The sequence below is a fragment of the Chiloscyllium plagiosum genome, unplaced genomic scaffold (genome assembly GCF_037043375.1).
Source record: "Chiloscyllium plagiosum isolate Xiang-an unplaced genomic scaffold, Cpla_swu_hap1 HiC_scaffold_18, whole genome shotgun sequence".
Lineage (NCBI taxonomy): Eukaryota > Metazoa > Chordata > Chondrichthyes > Orectolobiformes > Hemiscylliidae > Chiloscyllium > Chiloscyllium plagiosum.
Window position 1 is genome coordinate 33,148,288 of NW_028270156.1, and position 27,601 is coordinate 33,175,888.

The window sequence follows — 27,601 nt, forward strand, 5'->3', positions numbered from 1 at the left end:
GCCTCTGAACCCTCATTCTTGCAGTGGGAGCTAAGATGACATTCACCCAAGCAACTGATGAACAGTGAACATATATTTACAAATGTGAGAATGTGCTTATATGTATTACTCACTGTACATTTCAATGACTCAATGACCCTGTACCTTCGTAAGGTCTCCTCTTCCTTTCACTCTGACAATGTCTAAGTACAGTCACATAGACCATGGCTGGGCCGGAGGGAGCCTGGCCTTCACTGGCATTGGACAGCCAAACCCAGGGATGTCTGAGTCTGGAGGGCCCAGAAATGCTGAAAGTATCCAGTCGAGATGCAGGTTCACCCTCATCGGCTTAACCTCCCTGCACAGCTGAGGGTAACAGGCAGGATTGAGATAGAGGCCTCAGCAATTTCTGGACTTCCTCAGAGGAGATGTCTGGACATGGTTGGGGGCCATGTTTCCTGCATGTGTTTCCCCCTCTGACTGGGTGCCTACTAGCGCTGCCTTTCTTGTTGTGCTTAAGGGGTTCCTGGAGTAAGGTCAAAGGTCCTTCAGCCCTTGTTGCTGCTGCTGATCACGTATGACCGGTGTGATGGAATGCTGTGAAGTCGAAGAGTGTGCACATCTGTACATACATGCGGCAGACACAGAGAGCTGAGCCTGGCTCTCCATGGCAGACGTTAGCTTGTCCATGGAGGCTGCCAGATTCTCACATGCTAGAGGCAGCATGGTAGAAATAGTGCTGGTGGAGCCCTCCAACTTTCATGTCAGTTTACCTAGTGCCTGCCTCTGATAAACCTACCTGCAGCTCCTGTGTATGAGTCAATGAGTTATACAGGGAGAAAGTGAGGACTGCAGATGCTGTAGATCAGAGCTGAAAAATGTGTTGATGGAAAAGCGCAACAGGTCAGGCAGAATCCAAGGAGCAGGAGAATTCTGCTGAAGAAGCCTGAAGAAGGGCTTATGCCCGAAACGTCGAATGAGTTATACAGCACTGAAACAGACCCTTCAGTCCAACTTGTCTGGGCAGACCTGATATCCCAATCTGACCTGGTCCCATTTACCAGCATTTAGCCAGTATCCCTCTAAACCCTTCCTATTCATATACCCATCCAATTGCCTTTTAAATGTTATCATTGTACCTGCCTCCATCATCTCCTTGGCAGCTCAATCCAGACGTACATCACCCTCTTTGTGAAAAGTTGCTCTCAGATCCCTTTTAAATCTTTTCCCTCTCACCTTAAACCTATACCTTCTAGTTTTAGACTCTCCTAACCTTGGCTATTTACCCTATCCATGCCCCTCATGACTTTATAAACCTTTATAAATCCACTCATCAGCCTCTGACGCTCCAGGGAAAAAGCCCCAGCCTATTCAGCCTCTCATTATAGCTTAAACCCTCCAATGCTGGCAATATCCTTGTAAATCTTTCTGAACGCTTTCAAGTTTAACAACATTTTTCCTATTGCAGGGAGACCAGAATTGTACGCAGTATTCCAAAAGTGGCCTCACCAATGTCCTGTACAGCCTCAACATGACCTCCAGCTCCAATAATCAATACACTGACCAATGAAGGAAAACATACCAAACGCCTTCTTCCCTATCCTATCTATCTGCGACTCCACTTTCAAGGAACTTTGCACCTACACTCCAATGTCTCTTTGTTCAGCAACACTTCCCAAGGCCCTACCATTAACTGTATAAGTTCTGCCCTGGTTTGCCTTACCTAAATGCAACACCTCACATCTATTAAATGAAACATCATCTGCTACTCCTTGTCCATCGACCCATCTGATTAAAGTCTTGTTGTACTCCGAGCTAACCTTCTTCACTGTCCACTACACGAACTATTTTGGTGTCATCTGCAAACCTACTAACTATACCTCCTATAGTCACGTTCAAATCACTTATACAAATAAAGGAAAGTAGTAGACCCAGCAACCCGCTGGTCACAGACCTCAGTCTGAAAAACAACCTTCTACCATCACCTGGAGAAAGTGAGGACTACAGATGCTGAAGATCAGAGCTGAAAAATGTGTTGCTGGAAAAGCGCAGCAGGTCAGGCAGCATCAAAGGAGAAGGTGAATTAACGTTTCTGGCATAAGCCCTTCTTCAGGAGGGCTTTTGCCCCAAACGTTGATTCTCCTGCTCCTTTGATGCTGCCTGACCTGCTGCGCTTTTCCAGCAACACATTTTTCAGCTTCTACCACCACCATCTGTCTTCTACCTTCAATTATCCAATTGGCTAGCTTCCCCTGGATTCCATGTGATCTGAGCTGGTGGAGGGTGCAAGGTGGCAGCCTTGATTGTGCTTCCTCTGAGGCATTGTAGTGCTTCCTCCGAAGTGGAGAAGGAGATGACGTCCCATGGGCTGCTCTCTTCATGGCAAAGATCATGCAGATAGGAACTGATATCTGCAGGAGTCAAAAGAGAGAGTGAGATGTGAAATAGGGGTTGACATTCAGGCATGTTATGAGTGCATTCATGGTGATGTTATTGGGAGTGTAGCATGACATTTGTGAACAACTCTTTGGTTCCTTTTTTGGAGTTTTCAGTATTGCTACATGAATGGTCATTATCATCTTTTGCTAACGCAAGGACCCTCTCCTCATAGAGAGTGAGAAGATGGGTGTCGGGCACCCCACTGTAGTGACTGTAACAAGGTGGGATCTGCTAACCTGATCCAATCAGGGAGCAATGGCTGACATAATAAAAGGGTGAGTGTCCGAGATACTGACACGCTGCTGCCTGACTCTGTATGAGTACTATAATCAAGGATTGTTCACATGTGAATAAAGGATGACTTGGTGATGGGATACTGGCCTCTGTCAAGTTATTTCACCCACCACCTATCTTGGCTGTGTCTTCCTTATTGTGGGCTGTTTTCTTCTGGAATGAGGCAAAGGGAGGGATTGAGTGAGATGATAATGGACTATTGGCGCTAGTGAAGGTGCAGAAAAGGTTGAGGTGAGGTGTCCTGAGTAAATGAGTAGGCAGTACAGAGGCCATATAGGGTTAGTAGGAAGGGGGGAATTAGGGTGGGTGATAGCGAGTGAGGGAAGATACTGTATCTAATAGTGAGAGCAGTAAACCATGAGATTTGGTGGTTGGTAGGTTCAGTAACAGAGAGAGAGATTGAGTGTGAGGTAACAGAGAGAAGATGTTTGTACTTATCCTCAAGGGGCACAGGAGGTCAATAACCTCCTTCTGACAGTGGAAACAGCATTGACCAAATGACAACTTCAGACCAGGCTGGCAGGTTCTAGTGTTATGATCCCAACCAGCAGTTCTAAGGAAAGAGGATGATCCTCCTTTATATCACCCCATCCACCAGGACCTCCAGGAACGTATCAGTGAAGCAGGAAGCTAACACCTACCGCTGTCCGACATTTCCAGGGCCATTCTTCACACATAGGGACTGTGCAGGGCAGCCACTTAACCTGGTGCACAACTGCATTTTAAATATGGCACCAGGAATGCCAGGAGATCCTGGCACTGGTAAATACAAGCTAGCACAAGTGGGATGCTATCGAGGCATGGGACATAGCTCATGAGGTGAGCTGCAGAGAACAGAGTGAGAAACCAAGCTAGGGCCTATGGAGAGAAATGTTTATGAAACTCCTCAAAACTGAGACTTAGCTGGTTTATGGCAAAATTCAGCCCTCTGCAACATTTTACACATTATGAGGACATGATATACATTCTTAAGAGGATGTGGTCTTCGCTCTAACTCCTCCAAGATCCTTAGTTACTCTCACTAACATTCATCATGACATCATAGTGAGTGCTCCCAATTAGCATTCACACTTTCAGACCCATATAAAACAGCTATGACTAAATAAAGTTTAGTTTAGTAGACATATTATCAGAGTTGGTAGACAATTTATTGACTGCATTCAACAAAAACTTGCATTTATTTAATGCCTCTAAAATAATAAAAATACTCAGGAGTGACTCTTGGACAAAATTTGACACTGGGTAGCGTAAGGAGATATTAGATGACCTCAATTTTGATCAATTAGAAATGTTTTAATGGAGTAATGTGATGAAGAATGGTGGAGAGATTTATGGAGGGAATCCCTGGCAGGGGAACCAATGACATGTCACTATCCATCTGTGAAACTCCATTCAAGCTTCAGAAAGATCATCCTTGAGGACCAGGCAAGAGACTGGGCTGTTCCAGCTGAAGATCAGGAAACCCTGCCTCAAGGTCTGGCAGAGATTTGGAAGATCAATACTGAGTCTAAGGTTCCTTTCCTCCATCACTGAATATCAACACTGTTTTTTGAAAATGAAGATTTCTAAGCCATTTCAGAACCTTTCTCAGCCCAAGCTTCATTGAAGAAATGACAAAATGGGTCTGTTTCATGGTAAATCCTGCTTCAGTCAATGCCTTCTACCACTGATGGACACCACAAGGAATCATAGCTTTACTTTCTATAGAATCTACTGTTTTAATGTTGCTTGCAATTTTAGCTTTTAGAACCAGTTGAGGTGGGAAATTCTAATGGACTCTGCTGTTTTTGAGTCTCCTGACTGTATCCAATGAGTTTGTCTGGTTCACTAATGATCTCTCAGAGAAATAACCAGTCATCCTTATCTTGTCTATTGTGACTCCAGTGTAGAAAAGTGTGGTGCTGGAAAAGCACAGCAAATCAAGTAGCATCCAAGGAGCAGGAGAATTGACGTTTCGGGCATAAGCCTTTCATCATTCCTGATGAAGGGCTAATGCCCAAAACATTGATTCTCCTGCTCCTCAGATGCTGCCTGACCTGCTCTGCTTTTGCAGCACTACACTTTTCTATTCTGATATCCAGTATCCGCAGTCCTCACTTTCTCCTATTGTGACTCCAATCCCAAACTGAGATACTTTGACTCGTATTTTAACTCTGAAGTGGCAAACATATCAAACTCACAAACAAAGGTTTAACAAGGAAGTCCACCACCATCTCCCCAGGGCCAAAAAAGGTTGAGAAATGAGAGAATGAATGAAATAAAAATGTTTCGGAATGCATTGATTGTGTGGCCTTGGAAACTAATGTTTCTCCATCTTTTTCTTTCAGAACGTTTACTACATGAGCAATCAGCAGATCCGTGTGGGGATATTGAGTCCCACTATTGATGACGATGACAACAAATGCTTGGTAGATGTGAACAACAAGCCTAGACTGATTGAGTGCAGTTACGCCAAAGCAAAGCGAATGAAGCTTTATTGGCTCTTTACTCAGGTGAATATTTTGGCATGAGTACTTTGGTTAGATAAAGATTACAGTTGATGTAATGAATACCCTGGGAGCTTTTGTTCATTTAACTTTCATACTAGCGCCATCATGCTGGCTCTTGGACAAACATAGAGGCCACTTCAACTCTTCAACACTTTACTTTGCAGCTCAGGGATAACTAGAACCTTGTATACTTCTGCCAGATCATAATGCATGTGTCCCAATTTGCCCTGGAGACAGCACTGACCTTGGCTGCAGGTTGGGTCCAGCCTGGTTTGGTCTGGTCTCCTGTGTTGGTCTACAGGAAAAAAGATTTCCCTTTTCTCTACTGCCCCATCCAGCAACATTTTCAGGTCCATGTCTGTGAAATGGGGAGTGAACTATCCTTTCCTCTCGACTAAATTCTTGTTAAAGCACCACTGTGAGAGGGGTGGTTTGTGATTTGTAGTGTCTGAAGTGATGTGCCTCTGGACTTCAATTATGGCACCATAATTGATCACTGGATGGTCCTAGAAATGGAAATATTTCCACCTCTCCAGCTGAGCAATTCCCTGAGATAAGCACCTGAGATGCATTTTTGAGAAGATTTGTAGTTCAGGTTGGTGATAAGTATGTAAGTTAGCTCGCTAAGCTGGAAGGTTTTTTCAGATGTTTCGTCACCATACTAGGTAACATCATCAGACAGAGTCTCTGGTAAAGCACTGATGGTATGTCCCACCTCTCTATTTATAGGTCTTGGTTTCTTAAGGTGGGTGATGTAATTTCCGGTTTTCTTTTAAGGGAAGTTAGAAAAGACCTAAATTGATGTGTTTATTGATAAAGTTCTGGTTAGAATACCATGCATCATGTCTCACAAACTTGATTGAGTTTTTTGAGGAAGTAACAAAGAGGATTGATGAGGGCAGAGCAGTAGATGTGATCTATATGGACTTCAGTAAGGCGTTCAACAAAGTTCCCCATTGGAGACTGATTAGCATGGTTAGATCTCATGGAATACAGACAGAACTAGTCATTTGGATATAGAACTGGCTCAAAGATAGAAGACAGAGGGTGGTGGAGGGTTGTTTTTCAGACTAGAGGCCTGCGACCAGTGGAGTGCCACAAGGATCAGTGCTGGGTCCACTATTTTTTGTCATCTACATAAATGATTTGGATGCGAGCATGAGAGGTACAGTTAGTAAGTTTGCAGATGACACCAAAATTGGAGGTGTAGTGGACAGCGAAGAGGGTTACCTCAGATTACAACAGGATCTTGACCAGATGGGCCAATGGGCTGAGAAGTGGCAGATGGAGTTTAATTCAGATAAATGCGAGGTGCTGCATTTTAGCAAGACTTATACACTTAATGGTAAGGTCCCAGGGAGTGTTGCTGAACAAAGAGACCTTGGAGTGCAGGTTCATAGCTCCTTGAATATTGAGTCGCAGGTAGATAGGATAGTGAAGAAGGCGTTTGGTATGCTTTCCTTTATTGGTCAGAGTATTGAGTACAGAAGTTGGGAGGTCATGTTGCGGCTGTACAGGACAATGGTTAAGCCACTGTTGGAATATTGCGTGCAATTCTGGTCTCCTTCCTATCGGAAAGATGTTGTGAAACTTGAAAGGGTTCAGAAAAGATTTACAAGGATGTTGCCAGGATTGGAGGATTTGAGCTATAGGGAGAGGCTGAACAGGCTGTGGCTGTTTTCCCTGGAGCGTCAGAGGCTGAGGGGTGACCTTTTCGAGATTTACAAAATTATGAGGGGCGTGGATAGGGTAAATAGGCAAAGTCTTTTCCCTGGGGTGAGGGAGTCCAGAACTAGAGGGCATAGGTTTAAGCTGAGAGGGGAAAGATATAAAAGAGGCCTAAGGGACAACCTTTTCACTTCAGAGGGTGGTACGTGTATGGAATGAGCTGCCAGGGGAAGTGGTGGAGGCTGGTACAGTTGCAACATTTAAGAGGCATTTGGATGGGTTCATGAATAGAAAGGGTTTGGAGGGATATGGACTGGGTGCTGGCAGGTGGGACTAGATTGGTTGGGATATCTGGTTGGCATGGACGGGTTGGACTGAAGGGTCTGTTTCCATACTGTACATCTCTATGACTGTATGATTCCATGAGAATACCATGCCTCTAAGAATTCTTGTGCGTGTCTGTGTTTTGTCTATACTAGAATGTGTGTGTTATCCCAGTCAAAGTGGTGTATTTCTTTGTCTGTATGTATGGAAACTAGTGAGTCTTTTGGTGGCTAGTTAGTGTTCGTGTATCCTGATGGCAAGTTTCCTGCTTATTTGTCCGATGTAGTGTTTCTTATAGTTCTTGCATGGTATCTTGTAAATGTCGTTAGTTTTGTTGTTAGTATCTGATGGATCCTTTAGGTTCATTAGTTGCTGTTTAAGTGTGTTGGTAGGTTTGTGGATGACCATGATGCCAAGGGGTCTGAGTAGTCTGGAAGTTATTTCTGTTACATCTTTAATGTAAGGTAATGTGGCTATAGTTTTTGGTCACATTGGGTCTGTTTATTTGGGTTTGTTTCTGAGGAATCGGCGGATTGTGTTTATTGGGTACCTGTTTTTCTTGAAAACGTTGTATAGATATTTTTCTTCTGCATTTTTTACTTTTTGGGTGCTGCAGTGTGATTGAAATAATGTAGCTCATTTAAATAATGAGCTCATTGATAACATGTCTTGATGCAGCTCTGTTTGTGGGTGTTGGGATGATTGTTTCTGAAGTTAAGTATTTGGTCTGTGTTTGTTGCTTTTCTGTAGATACTGGTTTGAAGCTCTCCGTTAACTGTACCTTTAACTGTCAGGTCTCAGAATGGGAGTCTGTTGTTGTTCTTCTCCTCTTTTGTGAATTTTATGCCTGTCAGGATATTGTTAATGGTGTTGTATGTTTCCTTTGATTTGTTCCACATTGTGATGACAAAGGTGTCATCCACGTAGCAGACCCAAACTTTGGGGTCCTGGATGGAGGTGAGGGGGGAAGTGTGGGTGCAGGTTTTACACCTCTTGCAGTGACAGGACAAGGTATCGGGAGTGGAGGGTGGGTTGGTGGGTGTCATGGGGGACCCCAAAGGATCCTTCCACATCCGACAGAAATTTACCTGTACTTCCACACACGTCATCTGTATCCGTTGCACCTGATGTGGTCTCCTCTACATTAGGGAGACAGGGCGCCAACTTGCAGATTGTTTCAGAGAACATCTTTGGGACACATGCACTGAACAATCCCACGACCCTGTGCTGAACACTTTAACTCCCCCTCCCACTCTGCCAAGGACATGCAAGTCCTGGGCCTCCTCCATCACCAAACCTAACCACCTGACATCTGGAGGAAGAACTCCGTATCTTCCACCTTGGGACCCTCCAACCACATGAGATCAATGTGGATTTTCCCAGTTTCCTTATTTCCCCTCCCCACACCTTATCCCAGTTCCAACCTTCCAACTCGGCACCGCTGTCTTGAACTGTTCTACCTGTCCATCTTCCTTCCCACCTATCTGCTCCACCCTATTCTTCGACCTATCACTTTCACCCCACCTTCATCTACCTATCGCATTCCCAGCTACCTGCCCCCCCCAGCCCTGCCCCCTCCTATTTATCTCTCAGACCCTGTGGGCCACAAGCCACATTTCTGATGAAGGGCTCTTGCTCGAAATGTCAATTCTTCTGTTCCTTAGATACTGCCTGACTGGCTGTGCTTTTCCAGCACCACACTGTTCGACTCTAATGTTCTGGAGATGTAGGTTCAAATCCTACCATGGCAGATTTGAATTCAATAACAAATAAATATGGAATAAAGAGTCTAATGATGACCATGAAACCATAGTCAGTTGTCAGGAAAAACCCACCTGGATCAGTTAAGGTCCTGTCAGGAAGGAAATCTGCGATCCTTACCTGGTCTGGCCTATATGTGACTCCAGACCCGCAGCAATGTAGTTGACTCTTAACTGCCCTCTAGGCAATTAGGAATGGGCAATAAAATGCTAGTCTAGTCAGTGACCCACTCATCCTGTGGAAGAATAAAAAAGAAGAGCCCGAGTTTATGATTAATGAAGTGAAGAGCTGAAGAAGTTGAGAGAAAGTCACAGTAAGCTATAGGAGACTGGGTGCCATCAATCTCATTTGACAAAGCAGTTTCACTGAGAATTTGGCCCGACTTGTAGTACAGTACAGAAAGAAACCATTCATATGCCATTGTGCCCATGCCAACTCTTTGGTAGACCTATTCAATTAAGTGTACTCTTCTATCCATTCTCCCTAGCACTGTTGTCATGACACACTGGGGCAGTGTACTGGAAATCAAACCTCACTATTCCCAGAGTATTCTCCTCAGGCATCAATTGACCTAACTCACATTTAAAGAAAACATTCACTAGGTTTCTAGGCCGAATAGGAAAATAGCTGTTTATTACAAATAGGTTGTTTTTAAGAAAGAAATGAATTACTAACATACAAATCTGTATAACTTAAACTCTTTTAACTTTAACTTGAATTCCCTTCTCACAAATAGACAGACACACAAAGACAGACACATGGATAGCATTTCTTTTTAGTCCAAAACCAAAGGAAATAAGAGGTGCTTCGCATTGTAAATAAACTGGTGTCGTATATGGGAATGGAATGGTTCAGCCATAAATAAATAAATCTGTTTGGTGGGTTGTGCAGGTAAACAGAGACATCCATCAGAGATGACAATCCATTTCACTACCAGAATTAGCAGCTAGATCCTCCTGACACCATTCAGGAAGCCAACTTTCCAAAGTGGTTAATGTCCCACAAAATAAGCTTGATGACTGGCTCCAGGCTAATTCCTTGGTATTCCAGAAGAACATAAGTAATAGAGCAGGAGTAGAGCATATGGCTTGGTCAATCACTTGATGTTATCGGTGTGTACCTAAGTACAGTGAAAGGCTTTGTTTTGCGAGCAGTACAGGCAAATCATAGCAAACAAGGGCATACAGATCATAGGATGCTTAGAGTTAGGTTACAACTGCACAGAAGGTGCACAAAGCAAGATCAACTTTAGCAAGATCAACATTATTTGAAATTACAGATTACAGATTACATTACAGTGTGGAAACAGGCCCTTCGGCCCAACAAGTCCACACCGACCCGCCGAAGCGAACCCACCCATACCCCTACATTTACCCCTTACCTAACACTACGGGTAATTTAGCATGGCCAATTCACCTGACCCTGCACATCTTTGGACTGTGGGAGGAAACCGGAGCACCCGGAGGAAACCCACGCAGACACGGGGAGAACGTGCAAACTCCACACAGTCAGTCGCCTGAGGCGGGAATTGAACCCGGATTACAGAGTCCATTCAGCAGTCTAATAATGGCAGGGATGAAGCTGTTCTATTGGTGCATGTGTTCAAGCTTCTGTATCTTCTGCCTGACAGAAGAGATTGTAGAAGAGCATTAACAGGGTGGGATGGGTCTTTAATGATGTCAGCAGCCTTTCCATGGCAACGAGAAGTGTAAATGGACTCCATAGATGGGAGTTTGGTTTCCATGATGGCCTAGGCTGCACACCCAATCTTCTGAAGTTTCTTCCGGTCGTGGGCAATGCAGTTGCCGTACCAAGCCGTTATGCATCCAGACAGTATGCTTTTGGTATTGAGATTCACAGTCTTCACTATTCCCTGGGTAAAGATGTTTCTCCTCAATTCCTTTAGTGACTCTTTTATATTTATAGCCTCTACTTCTGGTATTCTTCATATTCTGGTTGACTTCATTATAATCAGTACACAGGTATTACTAGTGAAGAAATAGGAGTGAGTAGCTATTTGATGTATTTATATAAAGCATCAATATGATAATTCATCACAATACCCCCTTGCATTTCAATATGTAGTCAGAACTGTTTCATGATGCTCTGTTGGTAGAATGTTATGTGTTTTTCTTGATGAGACTGTGATGGCTCAGAAACTAGTACTAATGAAATTAATTGGTATCGAGGACCTGAATCTTTGTTTTTTTTTAAATGATTAAATTCTGCTGATTTCCCCTGGTTTCTACATTTGAACCATGCTGGGACTGAAGTTTTAATGAGTTTTCTAACAAGGGAACTGAAGAGGGCTTTAAAATAAATAAGCAGACAAAGGGATCAAGCTTGGGTAATTTTAACAAATCAAGGCTTGAAGTTGAGGCAAATGAGCAAAATACTAATGTGAAAAATAAAGGTCAGAAAATGACAGGAAGGACAAAGAGATATAACACAAGAAGATACCACCTGTCAAAACTAAATGCTGAAAAGATAACAAAAGGACAAAGCTAAAGGCACATAGCTATTATAACAAATTTTATGAATTGATAGTACATATTGAAATGAATAATATTATCTAATAGCCATTATGAAGATGCCCTCCTGTTATTCCATGTTGAGATTTATTCTGATTGCAATAAATGTTGTTTCATCCTATGATTGAAAAGGTAAACTTGCATGGAAATTTCTTTTCAAATTCTTTCATTACAGTCTTGTTAGATTCTATACCCCCAGCAAAGTTTTAATGCGTTGTCAATAGCAGCAAAGGGCATCTGCTAATATTTGGCAACTTTCAGTTCAGCGTTTTTCTTTATTACTGATTATGGTGTTTATAAAAATACATTGTATTAGTTCATAATCTCATTTCTAACTTTAGACCTAATTCTATACATTTATTAGATTTCACATGTTTAATTTTGAAGTCAGTGCTCAAATAGGTCTTCTATTTCAGATGTAAATACTACTACAGTTTTCAATTGATATTAGTCAACAAAACTAAATTCCATGACGTTAATTCTTCATTGAATCACAAATAAAATGAGTATAATTATTTGGAGTGAAACTCCAAATCAAAGGCACTAGTTGTAAGCATTTGCATATTTAGACAGCATTTTCTCTATCTCGTGGAACTAAAATGTCATGTCAATTCAGTCTGTGGAGATGCTAAATATGCTAATATGCTACTAACAAATGTTAAAATGTACTAATGTCATTGGCCTGTGGTGGGGTTTAATTTGTGCTTTCGACAGGCTATCAGTTTTGTAATTCTGATGAAGCTGATAAATGCAACTATGTTTACAAGATTGTTGATGTTATACTATTGCTTTGTCAACTATCACTTTAGACTCAAGGAGAAAGTGAGGGCTGCAGATGCTGGAGATCAGAAGCAAAATATTGCTTCCTGAAGAAGGGCTTATGCCCGAAACATCGATTCTCCTGTTCCTTGGATGCTGCCTGACCTGCTGCGCTTTTCCAGCAACATATTTTCAGCTCTATCACTTTAGACTCAGTCAACTTATGATAGCACTATTGCAGGAACTGATTATTTTTTTTTAGTTCTGTCAATCTGTTCAAACTGTCCAGATTGTCACTATTTCTGATTCTAATGAGGTGGATTAGCAATGGTAAATGCAGAGTTATGGTGATAGAGTGGGATGCTCTTCAGAGAGTCAGTCCTAACTCGATGGGTCAAATGGCCTCTTTCTGCACTGTAGGGATATTATGATTCTATGAAGATGATGACAAGGATTCAGTTATGTACACTAATGGATGACATTTAAGAACAATAGTTAGTTGGGTAAGGATAGAGGAATGGCTCTCTTAATTAAAGATGGTATTGGTACAATAGTTGGAGATGACCTTGCTCCAAGAGATCACGATGCAGAAACTTTCTGTTGAGATGAGAAATAGCACAGAAAAGAGGCGGGAGTGGTCTACTAGCATCCAGACAGTATAATTGTGCAAATGTGAGTAGCAAGTCAGATAGTTGGTCAGAAGACAAAGAATGGCAGAGAATGACTAAAATATTAATCAGGACGATTAAATTAGAGCACGGGAGTAAACTATCTAGAAATGTAAAAACAGATACCAAGAGTTTCTATAGGTTATCTAAAAAGGAAGACTGAGTTAAGGATGTGGTGGTCCTCTATAGGGTAATAGTAGGAAGTTAATAGCAGGTAATAATAAAGGGATGGTGTAATGAATAAATATTTTGCTTCTGTCTTCAGTATAGAGGTTATAAAAACATTCCAGTAATAGCTTTAAGTTAGAAGTTTGAAGGAAGAGAAGAACTTGGCAAAATTACCATCACTAGGGAACAACAGGTGAAACGGTGAGTTGATAAATCTCAGATCCTGAAGGACTTCTTCCTAGAATCTTGGAGTTGTCTAATGAGCTAATAGATCTGTTAGTGTTATTTTTTCAAAATTTGTTAGCTTTCTATTAGGCTGAAAATTGGCAATTTTGATCCCTCTATTCAAGAAAGGACAAAAGCAGGAAACTATACTCCATTTACCTTGACATTCTGGATACTTGTAAAACAAGGTTGATACCCGAAATGAGTAGACTGTCTTATGACAATAGGTTTGACTGGCTGTATTTGTTTTCACAAAGCTCAGAGGTGATTTGATTAATGTTTCTAAGAGCTTAAATTCCTTGACAAGGTGTTTACTCTTGTGGGTGAGTCCAGAAACAGAGGACACAGTTTTGTAATTAGGTGTCGATCTTTTAAAATAGAGATGAGGGCAATTTTTCTCTGAACTTACACGAGCTTAGAAGTCTTTGCCTCAGGCAGCAGTGTCATGGAATGTTATTAAGGAATGAGTGGAAAGATTCTTGTTGGGCAAGGACATCATTGGGTGCAGATGGGAATGTGGTATTTAGAACACAAACAGATCAGCCAGGATCTTATTGAGGAGCAGAATAGGCTTGACAGCTCAAATGTTCTTAATCCATATGTTCATGTGTTGCACAAAACTATGATTGACATTATCGAATAGCAATATCAATTTGAGTTAAAATGAGAATTGCATTCATTCATTCATATAGAAGGAAATGTCAAGAAATTAATGCAAATCAACAATAATCAGAATTCTTGATAGTTATACAAATAATAGATTTGAAAGGATTAGGTTAGAGTTTGCACAAACTCGAATGTTGCACAATTATTTCGGTTGCAGCTTATTACTGCTTCGTTGGGTGGAATTCATTGGGTGAATTCTATTTCACTTCTGAGACTCAGGCTAGGTTAAACTAAAAAGTTTAACATAATTTGCTTCTCATTTATGTCCATTTATAAATTTAACAGCTCATATCTAACTAGAATTTTGCCTCAGCACAAGGGACCATAGCAATTCTTAATAATGGAACTAAAAAGTAAATAATCCAGAAATATTTTTGTCAGGATGTGGATATTGCTGGCAAGACCAACATTTATTACCAATGCTTAAACTGCCCTTGAGAAAGGTGGTGAGCTAACTTAATCTCTTGTAGGTTCAACCAGAATGCTGTTGGGAAGGCATTCTAGATTTTGACCCAACGACAGTGAAAAGATGACAATATGATATATATTATAAAAACATGGCTACATCACCTAATCCTAGAATAGTCAGTTTTAACACTTTGTGAATGGACCCATGTTTCCTTCAGAAGAAATCTGGAGAATTTACTTTTGAACAGATAAGAATCGCTTTAACTCAGATTTTTCAAACTTGAGATTTTATCACCGTATCCTCAGGCTGTACAAAATCCTCTAAAGTTTTGCCTCACTGTAACTAAGGGAGTAAAGCAAAGAGAAGCTATAAGTTAATTAACTTAATTGCACCATTTAATGTGAATGAATAAACAGTTTGAACAATTACATAATTTAAAATGTTTGCCAATGTAAATGGATGCATGCACAATGGACCCAGTTTTAATTCTGAGGCATGAAATTACAGGTCCCACCCATGGTTGGGAAACAGATGATCAGGTGTGTAAATTAGGGCATTGGAGGCCAGTGCCAAACACACCCCCACGTTCACGGCCATGCTTTTACATGCAGAACGGGGGAAGAAATTGGCTGGTTCACCTACACATGACCTAATTAAGGCTCAAATTGGCAATGAATTCCTAATTATAGGCTTCATCTTACTGCTGCTGTGATTTAACAGGCAACAGGAGAGATCTCTGCTGACCGTTTAACCCTAAGAACTACTGATTAGTGAAATTTGATAGGGGTGGGGGAACCAGCCTTCTTCCTCAAACCAGATGGAAATGGGTACTGCAGATGCTTGAGATTAGAGTCAAGATCAGAGTGGTGCTGGAAAAATGCAGCAGGTCAGGCAGCATCCGAAGAGCAGGCAAATCGACTTTTCAAGCAAAAGCCCTTCATCAGGAATTCAGATGCTGCCTGACCTGCCCTGATGAAGGGCTTTTCCCCAAAACGTTAATTTTCCTGCTCCTCGGATGCTGCCTGACCTGCTGTGCTTTACCAGCACCACTCTAATCTTGACCCTTCTTCCTCAAACCCCTGTGCCATTCAGGCACCTCTCCCCTCAATCTTGGCTCCCCCCCTCCAATCTCTTCCCTGACACATTAATCATCTTCCCTCACCATCTCACTGGGCCCTGCCAAACCAGCTCCAGTAGGATCCTGGGTTTCATGGTTCCTCTTTCTCCTAGGCCTCTTGGAATATAAGGCAGCTGGCAATAATAATCCTAACTTGGTGCAGAGTCACAGGCCTCCGATCAGCTGGCAATTCTGAGGAGCAACTTCCTCCAGGAAAAAAACAGAAACTCAACTTTATTTTAAACATTTGCTATTCACAGAATGTGGGCATCATTGGCCAGACCAGTATTTATTGCCCATTCCTAGGTGCTCTTCAGAAGGTGATAATGAGCCATATTCTTGAACTACTGCAGCCCGTGTGATGTAGCCATGCCCACAATGATGTTAGGAAGACAGTTCCAGTAACAGTGAAGAAATCCATATTTCCATGTCAGGTAGTGGTGTTCCCAAGTATCTTCTGTCTTTTAAGGGGTAGAGGTCACAGATTTGGAATGTGCTGTCAAAGAATCCTTAATGAGTTGCTACGAATTGGAATTTCCTACAGAAATGGACAGAAGTCCAACCACGTACTAATTAAATGGTTATCTCTTTGCAGTTTGAAAGAGAGAAGGCAAAATCGGATGTAATGGTGTTACAGTTAAATAAAGGTAATTACGAGAGCATGAGAGAGGAACTTACGAAAATCGACTGGAAGCAGAGCCTAGCGGGGAAGACATTAGAGCAAAAATGGCAGGAGTTTGTAGGTATTATTGAGGACACTGTACAGAGGTTCATCCCCAGGAAAAGAAAGATTATCCGGGGAGGGATTAGATAGCCATGGCGGACAAAGGAAGTCAGAAAATGTATCAAAGAAAAAGAGAGATCCTATAAAGTGGCCAAGAGCACTGGGAAATCAGAAGATTGGGAAGGCTACAAAAACAAACAGAGGATAACAAAGAGAGAAATAAGGAATGAGAGGATCAAATATGAAGGTAGGCTAGCCAGTAATATTAGAAATGATAGTAAACGTTTCTTTCAATACATAAGAAACAAACGACTGGCAAAAGTAGACATTGGGCAACCTCAAACTGATACTGGAAGGCTAGTGATGGGAGATAAGGAAATGGCTGGAGAACCTAATAAGTACTTTGTGTCAGTCTTCACAGTGGAAGACATGAGTAATATTCCAACAATTAAAGGGAGTCAGGGGCTGAGTTGAGTATGGCTGCCATGACAAAAGAGATAGTGCTAGAAAAGCTAAAAGGTCCTAAAATTGACAAATCTCCTGGCCTCAATGGGCTACTTCCTAGAGTTCTGAGGGATGTGGCTCAGGAAATAGCGGAGGCGTTGGTTGAGATCTTTCAAAAATCACTGGAGTCAAGGAAAGTCCCGGATGATTGGAAGATCGCTGTTGTAACCCCCTTGTTCAAGATAGGATCAAGACAAAAGATGGAAAATTATAGGCCAATTAGCCTAACCTTGGTTGTTGGTAAAATTCTAGAATTCATCGTTAAGGATGAGGTTTCTAAATTCTTGGAAGAGCAGGGTCGGATTAGAACAAGTCAACATGGATTTAGTAAGGGGAGGTCGTGCCTGACAAACCTGTTAGAATTTTTTGAAGAGGTGAAAAGTAGGTTAGACTAGGGAAACCCAGTGGATGTGTTCTATCTAGACTTCCAAAAGGACTTTGATAAGGTGCCCCACCGGAGGCTGCTAAGTAAGGTGAGGGCCCATGGTGTTTGAGGTGAGCTACTGGCATGGATTGAGGATTGGCTGTTTGACAGAAGGCAGAGAGTTGGGATAAAAGGTTCTTTTTCAGAATGGCAGCTGGTGACAAGCGGTGTCCCACAGGGTTCAGTGTTGGGCGCAGCTGTTTACGTTATATTATTAATGATCTGGATGAAGGGACTGGGGGCATTCTAGCAAAGTTTGCCGATGATACAAAGTTAGGTGGACAGGCAGGTAGTACTGAGGAAGTGGGGAGGCTGCAGAAGGATCTAGACAGTTTGGGAGAGTTGTCCAGGAAATGGCTGATGAAATTCAATGTGAGCAAATGTGAGGTCTTGCACTTTAGAAAAAAGAATACAAGCATGGACAACTTTCTAAACGGTGAGAAAATTCAGAAAGCCAAAGTACAAGGGGATCTGGGAGTGCTAGTCGAGGATTCTCTAAAGGTAAACATGCAGGTTGAATCCATGATTAAGAAAGCGAATGCAATGTTGTCATTTATCTCAAGAGGGTTGGAATATAAAAGCAGCGATGTGCTACTGAGCCTTTATAAAGCTCTGGTTAGGCCCCATTTGGAGTACTGTGTCCAGTTTTGGGCCCCACACCTCAGGAGGGACATACTGGCACTGGAGCGTGTCCAGCGGAGATTCACACGGATGATCCCTGGAATGGCAGGTCTAACATACGAGGAACGGCTGAGGATCCTGGGATTGTATTCATTGGAGTTTAGAAGGTTAAGGGGAGATCTAATAGAAACTTACAAGATAATACATGGCTTGGAAAGGATGGACGCTAAGAAATTGTTTCCGTTAGGCGAAGAGACTAGGACCCGTGGGCACAGCCTTAGAATTAAAGGGGGTAAATTCAGAACAGAAATGCGGAGACATTTCTTCAGCCAGAGAGTGGTGGGCCTGTGGAATTCATTGCAGCGGAGTGCAGTGGAGGCCGGGACGCTAAATGGCTTCAAGGCCGAGATTGATAAATTCTTGATGTCACAAGGAATTAAGGGCTGCAGGGAGAATGCTGGTAAGTGGAGTTGAAATGCTCATCAGCCATGATTAAATGGCGGAGTGGACTCAATGGGCCGAATGGCCTTACTTCCACTCCTATGTCTTATGGTCTTATGGTCTTTAGGTATAATGGAACGATCTATTGGAACAAGGGGATAAGTAATTAATATATTAGTTAAAATTGAATTGGATCTGAATTGTTCACATAAATATGGGAGCTGGTAATTTAAGTGTGTTTTTAATGGAGTTTGGTTAAGGCCATAAGACATTAAGAGCAGAAGTAGTCCTTTCAGCCCATGAGTCTCCTCCACAATTCAACGAGGTTATGGTTGATCTTATAACTTTCAACATCACTTTCCTGCCTTTTCCCCATATCTGTTGATTCCTGATTAAAACTCGGTCCATCTAAGCCTTGAATATACTTAACAACTATCTGTGGTAAAGAATTCCATGTTTCACAACCCTCAGGGAAGAAATTACTTCTCATCAGTCTTAAATATATGACCCCTTATTCTGAGATATGTCCTCTTGTCCCAGATTTTCTGACAAGGGGAAACAATTTTTTGCATCTACTCTGTCAAGCCCCCTAAGATGTAAGTTTCTAAGTTCCAATGAGTACATATCCATCCTACTCAACTGCTCCCCATGATACTGTCTGTCCATAATCAGCCTAAATAACCTTCCCTGAATTGCCTCCATTTCCAGTATATCGTTCTTTAGATTAGGGACCTAAAACTGTTCACAATATTCTAGCTGTGAACTGACTAGTGCCTTGTAAGGTTTTAGCAACTTTTATACACCTTTACCTTTAAAATAAAGGCCAACATTTCACTTGCCTTCCCCCTTATCCATTGAACTTGGATACTAGCTTTATGTGAATCCTGAACAGGACTCCCAAATCTCTCCATGTTGCAACATCCTGCAGACTTTGTTCATTTAAATAATATTCAGCTCACCTGTTCTTCCTGCCAAAGTGCATAACCTCACATTTCCCACATTATAATCGAATTGACAAATCTTTGCCAATTGCTGAACCCGTCAATATACTTCTGCTGACTTTATTTCAGCCTCACCACATGCATTCAAACCTAACAATTGTAGCCCTCGCACAGATTCCTGTGGCCCTCCACTAGTTCCAAATTGTCATTCTAAAAATGCCCTCTTTATTCCAACTGTCTGTCTTCAATTAATTTGCCAATTCTCTACCGATGCTAATATACTGTGTTCAGCACCTTGGGCTCCCATCTTATTCAGCAGCTTAGCAGTGGTAGATTATCAAATGCTTTCAGTATAGCCACTATTTCCCTTATTCTTATCCAAGAATTCTAGTAAATTTGTTATACTTGATTTCTCCTTCATGAAGCTGTGATGGCTTACCTTGATCATATTATATATTTTTAAACTTAAGTTGAACCAAATTTGAATAGGTTGGGCCTTTTTCTCTGGAGTGTTGGGGCTGAGGGGTGACCTTAGAATTTCTGGTCAAGGGTCTGTTTCTGTGCTGTATGACTCTGCAACTTTATACTCACATGGCCTTTGTCTCACTCTGCTGAAATCTTCTCACACTGACCATGTTCCTTACTGAAATAAATTGAGTAAAGCCCTCACTCAATGCATGGACATGAAATCTGTTCAAAAGTAATTATCTTTAAGTGTAAAACATTGGTAGCAGAGGATAGTTAAATGAAAATGTAAGGTTTCGGGCTATGATTACCCATCAGTTTTCTGTAAAAGGACTTTACGATCAGTGGCAAAATAAAGTAAACATGTGGATCTGGGTCACTTCTTTATCAAAGTTGAAGTAAGGTGTGGCCTTACCACTTTGTTTTTTATCTTGTTTCTGCATGGTAAATAAAGTATTTTTTCAGAAGATTTGAACACGATGAAAGTTTGGACAGTGTCTACTTTCATGGGTAAATTTTAACAAAAAGATGATTTCTTAATTCCTTCTCAGGGTTAGTCAGATTTTGATCAATTGAGAAAAACTGAATGTTGTACAATAGTGTAATGGAATTTGATAAATTATACGCAAGACTGCAGAAATTTCATTTGGAAATTCCCTAATCTGGCATTTAAATTATTAGACTGTGCCAAATATCAAGTCTGTACAGACTTCTAGTTTTAATGGTAGTTAAATTTGCAGATAAACATGCATACTTTACTAGAATGTTGGAAGCACTGACCATTCCTTTCCAGCAGCAATCTTAGCACAAAAGGAGCAATCAGCAATACCACTGAAAATGAAGGGGACCTTATTAACAAATTACTGAGACAGTGTAGATACAGATCTCAGTGCAATCTCCTCAGAACAGCCAACAATGCTGCAAGAAAATCAGTAACCTCTATTCTGCCGAGGTAAGTGCCACACTCTTCCCTCTGCTACCTCAGTAACCCTGCTACAGCTCCAACCTCCCACTAAAGCTCATGCTATAACCCTCTCACAGTTTCCTACAATATCTTCCCTCACCCCAGCAACCTTCCACACTACTAACTCTGCATGACCTCTGCGCCATGTTCTCACTCACCCAGGACATCTCACCTCGTTAACTACCTACACCAGCCCTAATAGCCATGCCACTGACTTTCAAATAAAACCAAAGGAACTGCAGATTCTGTAAATCAGAAACAAAAACAGAAATTGCTGGAAAAACTCAGCAGGTCTGGCATCATCCTTGGAGAGAAATCAAAGTTAATGTTTCAGATTCGACTCAAAATGTTAACTCTGATTTCACTCCACAGATGCTGCCAGACCTGCTGACTTTCTCCAGCAATTTCTGTTTTGCCACTAACTTCCCTCTCACTCAATCCCTTCCTTTTTCACTTTCCAGGAGAAAATAGCCCATTACAGGGCAGGAGAGCCAGGATAGGTGGAGGGACATCCACAGCACTTGTGGAGAAATAGATACCTCTGCTGGAAGGTACTTCTTTAACCTCTGAGGAAGCCAGTCTTTCTTTAACCCTTGACAGCTCAGATACTGACCCTTCAGTGGGAAGCAAGGAAGTTTAGGGTCACAGTTTGGTGAGCACCTCATTGCACCAGCTCCACAGCTGACTGAGGACGAAGGAGTTGCTGGCACTCGAAGGACTACTGGAGACCAGGTACCTGCTCAGCCCGAGACAGGAGAGGACTCTGTGGTGTCAGCAAGCAGGGACATCATCGACATGCACAGAGGGGGAACAGGAGCAGCAGGCAGTGATGTGGGAGGAAGTGGCCCTCTTAGCCCAGAGACAGTAGGAGTGCAGCCATGCTAGGAGGCACAGCTACCTCCATGGACCTGGGTTGATGGCTGCCATTGGGAACCTCCTCCATTCGGAGCAGGCTATTCCTCAAAGACTTTGAGACTGGCTTACTGCATTTGCTGTGTGTTTGCCTTGTTAAGCTGCTACCATATGCTGAAAATATGCGATTGTTGTAGCATGGTGCTCTACAGCAAGAAGTACTCCCCATTGACTTAGAACTGTGAACCAGCAAGGCAAGCTGCATGGTAGTGTGACTGTGCTATTGGGCATGGCAGTGGTGGGGTTGCTGCAAGCAATCAGGTAAGTACTAAATATGTGAGCGCCCAAGCAGCGAGTGAGCATCCCTAAGATAGAGCCTGATCCAATCCATTGGGTGCCTGTCCATGCTCCAGAGTGTCCCCGCTGCAGCCTTCCAATGCTAGTTGCTGGTGTAACCTGCAATGCAAATCTATACTTCCTCAAAGTTCCTCCAAATGGATTGGAGAGGTGCCGTGAAGAACCTGAGGTGTTGGTAAATAGTGAATATCTGTGGACGAAGGGTGGGTGAGGCTGGGGGGGGCATGGATTGTGTCCTGAGATAGTGAAATGTGGTGATCACCTTGGAAGCTTTTTGCAGCCAGCAGTGAACTGAAATCCACAAGTACCCCCTGTGACCTCCATGATGAGCAATCTCAAAGTGAGGGATTGAGGGAGCTTTGGGAACCATGAGGTACAGGAATTTGCATGACACACATGAGCATGCTGCATTAGCCATAACCAAGACTCAAATTACGCTCAGATTCGATCAAAAAAGACTCGGATGCTCCAGGGAAAACAGCCCCAGGCTGTTCAGCCTCTCCGTATAGCTCAAGTCCTCCAACCCTAGCAACATCCTTATAAATCATTTCTGAACCTTTTCGAGTTTCACAACATCCTTCCAATTGGAAGGAGACCAGAATTGCATGCAATATTTCAAAAGTGATCTAATCAATGTCCTGTACAGCCACAACATGATCTTCCAACTCCTTTACTCAATACTCTGACCAATAAAGGAAAGCATACCAAACGCCACCTTCACTATCCTATCTTTCAAGGAACAATGAACCTATACTCCTAGTCTCTTTGTTCAGCAACACTGCCTAGGACCTTACCATTAAGTGTATACATCCTGTTCTGATTTGCTTTCCCAAAATGCAGCACCTCACATTTATCTGAATTAAACTCCAAATGCCACTCCTCAGCCCATTGGTCCATCTGATCAAGATCCTGTTATAATCTGAGGTAACCTTCTTCGCTGTCCACTACACCTCCAATTTTGGTGTCACCTGCAAACTTACTAACTATACCTCTTGTGTTCACATTCAACTCATTTATATCAATGATGTATTAACCAGTGAGCCACTGTACATGTAGGGAACATTGCAGTTGACTTGCACACAGCAAACTTTCCTGATGAAGGGCTTTTGCCCGAAACGTCGATTTCGCTGCTCCTTGGATGCTGCCTGAACTGTTGTGTTCTTCCAGCACCACTAATCCAGAACTACAGCAAACTCCAGCAAACAGCAATGTGACAAGAACCAGGTAATCCTGCGGCCATCAGATAATAAGAGCACAAGAGTCAAAGGTCATGAGTTCAAGTCCTGTTTCAGAGACATGGTCAAGTAATCCAGGTGGTCACACAGTGCAGCACTGAAGGAGTTCTGTGCTCTTATTATCTGATGGCCGCAGGATTATCTGGTTATTGTCATTTTGCTGTTTGCTAGAGTTTGTTGTGTGCAAGTCAACTGTAATGTTCCCTACATGTACAGTGGCTCAGTGGTTAATACTGCTACCTCACAGCGCCAGGAGCCCCTGTTCTTTTCCAACCTTGGGCAATTGTCTCTGTGGAGTTTGCACATTCTCCCTGTGGCTGTGTGGGTTCCCTTCGGTTGCTCTGGTTTCCTCCCACAGTCCAAAAATGCTGAATTGCCCATGGTGTCCAGGGATATGCAGGTTAGGGGGATTAGCCATGGGAAATGCAGGATTATGTGGATAGTGTCAGGGCTGGGTCTGGGTGGGATGCTCTTTGGAGGGTCAGTTTGGATTCAATGGGCTGAATGGCCTTCTTCCACATTGTAGGGATTCTTTGAATGTCCGTTACTACACTTCAAAGAGTAATTCATTGACTGTGAAACACTTTAGAACACCCTGAGTTTGGTAAAGTACTATTGAAATGCAAGTCTTTTCTTTTTTTTCTAACTGTTTCAAATTGGAAAGGAAGGATTTGTGTAAGAGAAATTTCACCGTTTATTGTAACTCACAGGGATATCAAATCAATTTCCACTGATCACTTCAAAAATAATGCATTTTTGACTGTGAAACATGTTAGGGCACCATGAAAGTAAGTAAATATAAGTTCTTCAGTATTTGTTTTCTCATACGTCTGTGTAAAAATAGAATTATTCTAATGATAATTTTGCTAACACTCAGTAGAAATGTTTTGTTTCAGCAAAATAGGAGCCAATTTTTCAAGCTCTCTTCACCATATCTTGATCTGTCATACTAGTGAAACCCCACCACACTCTTGTCATAGCTAAACTATATTTTCTTTCTTAAAGAGCCCACAGCTACAGCCAATAATGTCACCTGCATGATATCAGTAAAAATTAAACACCAATCTTTCACATAGTTCGCCCAATCCTCTTACTGAAAATAAAAGACTTACATTTGTTCAGCGCCTTTGATGACCTCAGAACATTGCAAACAGCACCACAGCCAACTAGTTTTGAAGTGCAGTCACTGTTGTTATGTAGGAAATTCGATGGCTGAGCTTTGCACAGCAAGATCCCACAAATAATGATGTGAATTTGGTAAGAATGGCAGGGAGAACACTCTTCTTCAAACAGCAGCCAGGGGACTTTTATAGTCACCTTAGAGGGACCACACTTTAACATTCTATCCTAAAGACAATACCAGCAACAATGCAACATTCCCTTAATTTGATCACTCCAACAGTGCAGTGCTCCCTCAGTATTGCTCCATCAAAAATGCGGCACTACCTCAGTATCATCCCTGTAACAGAGCAGCACTCCCACAGTACTGGTAGTTTGGCAATGCATTGCTCCCTCATTGTTGCCTCAATACTGCCTCTATGACAGCTCGATGCTCCAACAATATTGATCCTCCAATACTATAATGTCCCTCAGCTCTGCAATAAAACATCCACCTCAATTTTTGTACTCAAGTCTCAGTGGAATTCAGAACTTCCCAGTTGTGATTCAGAGTGAGGGCATGTTATCCACTAAGGTACAGCTCATACACACAACCCTGCACTAGCTGGGTTGATATACTTAACCTATCCCTTTTGTTTCTAATTTCGAAAAAATGACTCAAAGGGTGGAGAAAACAAGCAAACTAAAATAATAAGTTGAATATGTCCCTCTGCTTCATCCATTGTGTCCCCTAAGATTATGCTAACTCATTCAGGATACAAACACTCACCAGGTAATCTCCCAGACATGTGAAAGAGAAGGATACAAATAGAGCTGGTTAGGGGGAAAATAACACAACAGTAACAATAGATTGTATTTATATATAACCTTTAAGATAAGAAAATGACCAAGGATCTTTTTAGCAGCATTAGTAAACAAAAAGGCAAATTGGGGGCTGAACTTATCCAAAAATCAGTGAAGTGTGAATTTCAGGGATTTTCATTGGGGGGGGGGGGTTCATTTGTGAGCTCCACCAAGTTTTTTCATACAATTAAACGCATTTCACCTCATTATGTATGAACCCTGGCTCTGCTCATGATGTCACACATTCACCAGGGGCAGAATTAATCGCCGCTATTATTAAACCTCAGCTGAGTACCAGGTCAAGCACTGCTAGCCACAGTTAGCTCTTTATACCACACATTGTGGGAAGGAAATGAGACACAATAGCTTCTGTGGACTCCTGGGAGTTGCAGGTGACATATCATCGCAAACACTAACTCACATTCATCAGCTGTTTGACTGAGAGTCATTGTAACTGCGATTATGAGAATCCAGCTTCTCAGGTTACCCAACTTCAGCATCATACGATGTAAGAACCCTATCTAAGTTGGTGCTACTCTTTCCACAGTTCTCAGCATAGCATATCTTGTCTTTGCTCGTACATGCTGGAAAGCCTTCAAATGGTCGAAAATATTGACTTTTACTGAGCAATAACAAAATCAAAGAAAAGAAAACAACAAAAAACAAGCATTTGCTTCTAGGATCAAATAGAGTCCCCATGCGAATTGAGCAACAACAAATTGTGGATGAGTGAACACTGCTCCGAGCTCATTTATTAGGACCTAGTGTTAACTAAGTCCTTGTTGTGCTGAAACTGCTACTCTATCTTGCTGAAGGTGCTGTTTCAACTGTGCAATGTCTTCAGAGGACTGCAGATGCTCTCACAGCTCTTAAGCTTCCACCACATCCTTAAAAATAACTTATAAATCAAAGACATGAACTTAATTCACATGATTTTTTTCTGAGTCAAGAATGTCAGTGTCACTAAGACATCTTTTATGTAAGAGCTCATACAGAGGTTGTGCAATTGGCTGAAGTGTCAGAATCCTTTTTGGGGTTGACAAAGGCTCAGTGAGATACTGTTTCTGCACAGAGTTGGACCATGTTTCCAGAAATAACCAGAATTTTCCAAAGAATAGGCTCAGAAGGAGATATTGGGTTTGAGGCAGACTTAGTGCAGCCTTGAGTCTGGTTTTCTATAGGGAGTCTTGTGGGCAGACATGGTATCAATAAGGTAAAACAGATGCTAGCAACAAACTAGATTTTACCAGATTGATGCATTATGGTCCAGAGGTTAGAGTAAATCTCTCTAGAGGTTAGAGGAGTTTGTTTTCATGTGAGGGATTCATTGAAAAGTCATTTTCAGTGTAACAATTGATTTTTAACCTGCTGGCTAGAGGACCAGTATTCACCAGAGGAGATAAATGAAATTGTTTGTGTCTCCACAAATATACAAGGTTAAGTTTCTTTGCCTGTAATCAAAACCCTTATTCATTGTATGACACAAATGTTGTGCTGTTGGCACCACTTCATGCATAATGAGTTTCAATAGCTTCCCTTTATTGACATCTGAAGTATATGCCATTCTTTTGTGCTTGTTGATGCAAGGTCCATAAAATGCAAGGTTATGAGATTCCAGGAGGATGATGTTTTCAAACTTTAACAAGCCATTGCTGATTGGAACTTTCCAGATATTTAGTCAACCTACATCAGTAAGGGCAGCACGGTGGCTCAGTTGTTAGCACTGCTGCCTCACAGCACCAGGGACTCAGGTTTGATTCCAGCCTTGGGCAACAATCTGGTGGAGGTTGCATATTCTCCCTGTATCTGCGTGAGTTTTCTCCACGTGCTCCGGTTTTCTCCCACAGTCCAAAGATGTGCAGGTTAGGTGAATTGGCCATGCTAAATTGCCCATAGTATTAAGTGCATTAGTCAGAAGGTAATGGGTCTGGGTGGGTTACTCCTCAGAAGGTCAGTGTGGACTTGTTGGGCCGAAGGGCCTCTTTCCACATTGTAGGGAATCTAATCTAATCAGCAATGGCCATGTTTTAATCCAGCAAGGTCCATTTTAAAATTAAACAGTAAAGTATAGCTTTTAAAGCATTTTATGATCTTTCTTCATGTCTTGTGAACATGACAGATGTTTTGAAAAAAATCACTGTATTTAGCACTGAGTTGTTATCTGGAAAACCACTCTCTGAAAGGAAGGTAGATGCAGATTCAGTAGAACATTTCAAAAGCCAATTGAATAAGTACATGAAAGGGGAAAAAAAACTTTGCAGATCTTCAGTGAAAGCAAAAAAGTGGGACTAAGTCATAGTCAGAGCAGTACAGCACAGAAACAGAACGTTCGGTCCAACTCATGCATGCCTACTAGATATCCTAAATTAATCTAATCCCATTTGCGAGCATTTGGCCCATATCCTTCTAAACTCTTCCTATTCATGCATCCTTTCAGATTACTTTTAAATGTTGTAACTGTACCAGCCACCACTACCTCCTCTGGCAGCTCATTCCATATACATACAAACGTTTGCGTGAAAAAGTTTCCTCTTAGGTCCCATTTAACTTTTGCCCCTCTCACCTTAAAGGCCTCTTCTGGAGTACTGTGTCCAGTTCCAGTTGTCTGGTTATA

The 27,601-nt window shown here is 42.0% G+C and overlaps 1 protein-coding gene across 1 annotated transcript in view; it reads left to right on the top strand.

Annotated features, from left to right (window-relative positions):
- Nucleotides 1-27,601, top strand: part of galnt18b (UDP-N-acetyl-alpha-D-galactosamine:polypeptide N-acetylgalactosaminyltransferase 18b) — a 245,720-nt gene that overhangs the window by 190,779 nt on the left and 27,340 nt on the right. The window contains exon 10 of the mRNA XM_043705680.2: nt 5,040-5,204. Coding sequence (XP_043561615.1) covers nt 5,040-5,204 — 165 coding nt within the window. The remainder of the gene's footprint in view (nt 1-5,039; nt 5,205-27,601) is intronic.